Raw genomic sequence first — 6,591 nt, forward strand, 5'->3', positions numbered from 1 at the left:
CTATGAAATATGCCGTTGGTATTTTAATGGGGAGTGCATTGAATCTATAGATTGCTTTGGGTAGTATGGACATCTTGATGATGTTAATTCTACCAATCCATGAACACGGTGGGTTCTTCCATCTATTTATGTCTTCCTCTATCTCCTTTTTCAGTGTCCTGTAGTTTTCTGCGTATAGGTCTTTTACCTCCTTAGTCAAGTTTATTCCTAGGTATCTTAATTTTTTTGGTGCGATGATAAATGGGATTGCCCTTTTAGTCTCTCTTTCTGTAAGTTCATTATTGGTGTATAGAAATGCTATAGATTTCTTGGCGTTAATTTTGTATCCTGCTACATTGCTGAATTCATTTATTAAGTCTAATAATTTTTTAGTGGAGTCTTTATGGTTTTCTACATACAATATCATGTCATCTAAAAATGCAGATTCTTGAGCCTCTCTTCAGACTACTGAGTCAGAATCTCTGGAAAGGAGGACCCCAAAATATGCATTTTTAACAAGTACTACACATGATTTTATTCAAATTAGAATTTGAGGTCATTGCTTAAAGTAGTGGATACTGGTTCTATTCCTAGTTGTTTTTATATACAGAATATTTTAAAGTTCCTCTTCAAAGTGGATGATAAATAACTTCTTAGGGACAATGATGTTTTTATTTCATAATATGAATTATTAAAGATTACATTATTGTGGCACTGATGTGTAAAATCTTCCAGTCACACAGCCAACATTCATACATCTATTTTGTTCACCAACAGGCCATCAATTCCATTCTAATTTAAATATCAATGAAAAGAAAAGGTATAACTTGTTACCAGATTAATTTCCTCCAGGTAAGGAAACATCAGCCAGTCACATGGGGGGGGGAGGGCACTTGTTTATTAATAGCTCCTCTTGTAAATAAATGACAAGGTTAAATAACGGATCTAAATGAACAATTAGGCAAGTTGTTCGAAGCAATCAATGCCTTTCTCCTTTGAGTTTTGTAAAGGTCTCTGAAATCATTTCTAATCCACAGAGGGAAAATTAGTTTTCCTTTGATGACTCACAGTATTATGCCCATATCAAAAACAGATTATAGAGACTTTGCTAAACCACAAATCCAACTTTATAGACTTTATTACTAAAGTTTTACTAAAAAAAAAAAATGGGAGTGATTCATTCTTAAATAGTCTCAATGGAATTGAATTTTCCTCTTTCCTGAAGTCTTGCTTTAAAAAAAAGTATCTCAAAGAAACCTCTGAATATTATAAAAACAAACATTAGATTAATAATACATTTACTAAGAAAAGCTATTTTGCCAAATCTATATATATAAAAGCCTAAGTGACCATTCGACCATTTGACTGTTGGACTGGTCGCTATGACGCGCACTGACCACCAGGGGGCAGATGCTCAACACATGAGCTGCCTCCTGGTGGTCAGTGAGCTCCCACAGTGGGAGCCCTGTTCAACTAACTGATGGGTGCCAGACGCTGCCGGGTTTATGCCTGGCAAGTGCAGCTGCGGTGTGAACGTCTCCTGCGAACACTCCCCCTGTGTGCCCCTCACTGATCTGGATCCGGACCAGGATTGGAACTGACTGGGTACAAGCCCACATTTCGGTCATGGGCACTCCAGTATCGCCCTAGGATGGGCACTCGAAAACTGCAGTGGAGCTGCAGCGAGCCTACTGAGTGGTAGCAGCAGGCACAGCAGGGCCAGGATGAGCGGGAGCGGCATGGCACCCATCCTGGGCTTGGGCTCCTACCCGGCCACCTGCTGCTTCATGTACTACTACATCTCTTGGGGGATGTTGGACTGACGGTTTCAGCCTGATCCCCATAGCCCACACAGAGGGACCCTAGTAGTTAATAAAATATTAGATTAATAATATATTTACTAATAGAAGCTATTTTGATGAATAGTTAATTGCCAAAGTTTTAAATTATAGTCAGGACTTGTTTTAATCAGGTATGATAAAATATAGATACAGAAATGACTGTCATGAAGGAAGAAGTTTATACTCTCAGATTCCTAGAAACATGAAATATGGCACTCTACACAGGGCCACACCTGGGTTGGCCAGGAAGTAAGAGCCTTTACTATGGTTTCCATAGGAAAGGCATAGCAACACAGGGTAAGCAGGCTTAGAATTAGCTAGTTTGAATAATTTCAGTGGGCTTGGGTGTAGGGGATGTCTCTAGTTGTCTGGCACCTGATCTTGGACTGATTTGGGCAGGGGATAATGGCTTGCTCAGCATGTGGCAGTCCATTAAAGGAGATAGAGGAAGCTATAGGCTCTGGATTGGTTGGTTTTGAAAAGCACTCTAGGATGAATTGTTTGCTGTCTCATTAGCTAACTCTGAGAGGGGCAATCCCTCTATAATCAGCAAGGCCCCAAGCAGTTAAAGCATCATGAAATACAGAAAATAAAAATCCATGATCAATACAGGGGAAGTTCTTGTGCTGTTACTATAAAACAGGACAAATTATTTAATTCATACATTAGATATACTTGTAGCATATGTGAGTGAGTTCTTAAAACTAATTCTATTTCGAGATCATGTGTTAATGTTTTATCCTGAAAAAGTGAAAATGTATTTTTAAAAAACGATAGCGTTAAATTCTAAGTAAACTAAATATTATAATGACATTTTAAAATTTAGAGCAAGAAAAAATATTAAACTCTACAGCAACATTTGGCATCCAGGTCCATCTGTTCTGAAATTCTGTGTGTGGCCAAAGAAAAGTAGTACTTTTCTTCCTTGGAAGACCTAATACTTATCAGGATGGAGGACAACTGAGAAAACTTGTAAATGTGAACTGTTACATCTCAACAGTTGCCACTATAGGCATGAAAGCAGAGGTTAGCTAAGATTCCATTTTTGTTTTTAATTTTTTTTTTAACGAAAGGCATATTTTCCCATGTAGAGCTGATGCTGACTAAAGAACCTCTGAGAAAAGTGAAGCTAGATAAAGGGTCCAGCTATGGGGTATATTAGTAAGTGAATAGGATATAGACAAAAGGGATAGGAGGGAGGAGTTTTCCTTTTATCTTCCTGGAACATCTATGAGAGATTTTGTTTCTTAGAAGTCTGTACCACAAAAACTGTAGGTGACTGAAAGGCCTCAACATGAAGGGCTGCAGGGTTATGGCATGAATTGTCTTAGTACTAGTACTCTGAACAAGGTTAACCTGGTTCTTCTTCAAATTTTATGTTAAACAACAACAACAAAACTGACTATCCCTGAGGGGAGTGTATTATTAATTAGAACTCTTTAGGTTACAAGTGACAGAAATCCAATGGCAAATAGCTAAATGAAAAACGAAAAGTCTTGGGGCTTTGCTAGCTTCAGGCACAGCCAGACTAGAGGGCTAGAATTATCCTTCCCCAAGTGTCTCTCAATCCTGGAGCATTAAAAAAAAACCCATACAGACCTACTGGACAGAATCTCTGGTAAAAGAGATTCATAGCATTAATATAATTTAAATATGATATGATATGTTATAATTTAACATAATATAACTCAGTGTTACTTGATCTTCATTATAACCCTGAATTTAGACATTGAGTCATCTAACTTGTCAATTTTTTCCCCCCTCTGCTCAGAGCATGTCCCTGTTAGTGGCTGCTACTACAGCCTGGACTGCAGATGAAGCTTTGGAACAGAGCTACAGCCAACCTGCAAAGGTAATTAATGTGAACACAAGACAGACCTTTGTTTAACCCTCTTTGATTTTGGGATGACTATGCCCCAGCCCCTACGCCCTCTCCTATAACAGACTGAAGACTAAAATTAGAACCAGGTCAGCCCATGCCTTGCTGTTCCTATAATACTGATTAGAGAAGATAGCTACATCTGTCTTAGGTAGGGAGGGGATTATTGGCATCTATTGCTATGGTCAAAACTGGGGGAAGGTGTGTTTTTGGTATACTTCACTGGAATTTAGAATAGAGAGCTCAAATCTCTTCTAATCCCAAAATTCTATTGTTTTTTGATATTTCCAAAGTAATCACTGTCAATTGATGCTAATTGGGCTAGTCTTGTTTGTGGGGTTATATATTTGAGGTCTAACTGTGGTATTAATCTGTGGGACTGACTGGGAAATAAACCACAGTATAGGTATATAGCATTCCTTATATGGAAAAAATTTTGTTAAGTTCCAGATTATAGGCAAAAAAGGTCAACTTGTGAAACAAGGGTGCAGATAAGGTAAAACTTAGACTACTCAGATGATACTTTCTAACACAATACTGTATATATATATTTTAAAAGGGTTACTGTGATTCACATTCTGCCCATAGGAGGGCCACAAAAATCAGTACTTCACAATATTTTCTTGTGATAAATTTGTTTACATATTTATTCCTAGAGTGATTTTTTCTTCCAGAAATCCAGATTATCTTCACAATTTATAGAGTTAGAAATCATTTTTCAAGTTCTCTACATAAAGGTAATATCAGTCTGCTCCAATTCTTACTCTTGATTACTATTCAAATTTTGACATCTACAGTAGATTAGAATTTCTATCTCAATTTCAGAGATTTAAAGCAGTTTTCCCCAAGTCATTATTTTGTAGTTTAAGCACCTGAAACAAAGAGAGATGAGGTCATTTTAGTCAGGCTCTGTCATAACTACCATGTGACTTTAATGGGAAGAACTGGCTTCTGATCCCAAGTTCCTTGGAAGCTGAAGTTCACAGCTTTCCTCTATACCACAGGGCCTTTCTCCCATTTGGCTCGGAAATGAGTTTCTACTCTGGCTATCAAATTTATCATCTCAAGTTTCTTCCTAAATTACATATTTTATTTCCAAAATAAATATTTATGCACGTAAACTTCATCTTAACAGGAAGCGGAGCATAGTTGCCATGAAAGCTTCTGGTGATCTTCCTACGGGAAAGGGAAGTTGTGGTTTCTAAGGAGCACATGTGGGGACCCCTAACAAGCAGTTTGCGGGCCGTTGGACCACAGGAGGGGGTAGGGAGGCGTTGGGAGGAAGGCAGGGCACATAAATTAAAATTTGAAATCCCTCCAAAAGCAAGCATAATTGATGGGAATACCGTGGATTCACTGAATATTCTACAACCTTCTCTTTGTGAATGCCTTTTCCAAGTATTAAAAAGTCAGAAGGCATACAACTTTCCAACCACTAGATGTCACTGCTGCTCCTGAAATAGACTTGCCCAGGCTCAGGTGAACCCGCTTTGAAGTGCAGTCTGGTGCTTCCTGTCCTCTGGCCTGAAGTTTACCTTTCAGCCAGGAGCCATGCGAGATGGGAAAGAGATCCAACACATGGGTCCTAACAAGGAACCTGCGTTTTTCTGGAGAGAGACAAGACGAACCTATACAAATAGTTGCAGAATATGGCAAGAGTGTGCACTCAGGTGTGATTAGTTGCAAATATGAAGGGTAGAGGTAACAGTAGCTATAAAGTCCGAGAGAGAGAGAGAGAGAGAGAGAGAGAGAGAGAGAGAGAGAAATAATTGTAAACTGGAGTGGCTGTGGGAGGTCCCACTGGTGTGGGGATTGAGTGATGTTCTCATGGACGCATAAGACATGGCTACGGTAGGAAGAGGGCCATGTCACTCCGAGGAGGAAGGACACGGGCACAAGCACGGACATGGAATAGACACAGAGTCCGGACGAGATGGAGGATGCCTTTAGCGAAGAGTGGAGGTTGGCTGCGGAGGAGACAAGACTTTAATCAGAAATAACACGGAGGAGCGTTGGGACTTACCCTCCCGCCTGGATCTGCCTCTAACATTTTGAACAGGAGAATCACGTGGCAAACATTTCACAGTCGGAAGATGAACGGGGTATCGGGGGTCAGGCACTAAGGATGGATCACGACTTACACTGCTCCCTGGTAAACATGATTTGCGTTTTCTCCCCTGTGTGCATGGTTCATCCTTCTGTTTTTGAGAAACTGGTCTGTTGGTCATCTGCCATGTCCCTCTCCTGCCAGATCGCGTTCTGGAAAGAGCAGCGATACCCACCCCTTCTCCAGCTGGCACCTGCTTGTCCTCATGCAGAGCAGGGACACCGGCCTCCGCTCGGGTCTTGTCCCCGGAGGAGGCTCGCCTTCCGCTGGTTGCCCCATTTTACTAGTAAAAAAATCTGAATTTGCGCTCTCAGTGGTCCAGCCGGTCAGCTTCCCTTCAAAAAAAAAAAAAAATGCTTTCACCCCGGCGAGGGCACATCCGCCAGCGACGGCTCCTCTATTCCCGCTGTGGTGACCCAGGGGGACGGCCCTATCGGGGTTTTTCCGTTTTGCCCAGACTCCACTGAATCCAATTCTGACTGAATAAGACCACCACCACCACCACCACCCAAACCTTTCGGATCCTCGGGACCCCTCCGGTGCCCTGAGGTGAGGGCAGACCGGCCGGCGGGGTGGAGAAGGTGGCACTTCTTGAGCCGCATTCTGAGTCTGCCCTGGTCTGGCGGCGGGATGTCGCTGGGGTCGAAGCTGGTGGACTCCATGCCTCCCGGGGTTTCCGGCCTCTCAGCCTCCGGGCGGGCCCACCCCCGCATCAGGCAGACGGGCAGGGCACGAAGGGCTGCCAAGGCCCAGGAGCATGGAGGAACCAACAAGGCGAGGACGCG

At 41.8% G+C, this 6,591-nt stretch overlaps 1 protein-coding gene across 1 annotated transcript in view; it reads right to left on the reverse strand.

Moving 5' to 3' along the window:
• The window catches only part of ABCB5 (ATP binding cassette subfamily B member 5), a 97,097-nt gene extending 91,170 nt beyond the window's left edge, over positions 1 to 5,927 (reverse strand). Inside the window, exon 1 of the mRNA XM_006779092.1 lies at positions 5,723 to 5,927. Within this exon, the coding sequence (XP_006779155.1) occupies positions 5,723 to 5,927 (205 nt within the window). The remainder of the gene's footprint in view (positions 1 to 5,722) is intronic.
• Between the last annotated feature and the right edge of the window lie 664 nt (positions 5,928 to 6,591).

Source organism: Myotis davidii, unplaced genomic scaffold (genome assembly GCF_000327345.1).
Source record: "Myotis davidii unplaced genomic scaffold, ASM32734v1 scaffold168, whole genome shotgun sequence".
Taxonomy (NCBI): domain Eukaryota; kingdom Metazoa; phylum Chordata; class Mammalia; order Chiroptera; family Vespertilionidae; genus Myotis; species Myotis davidii.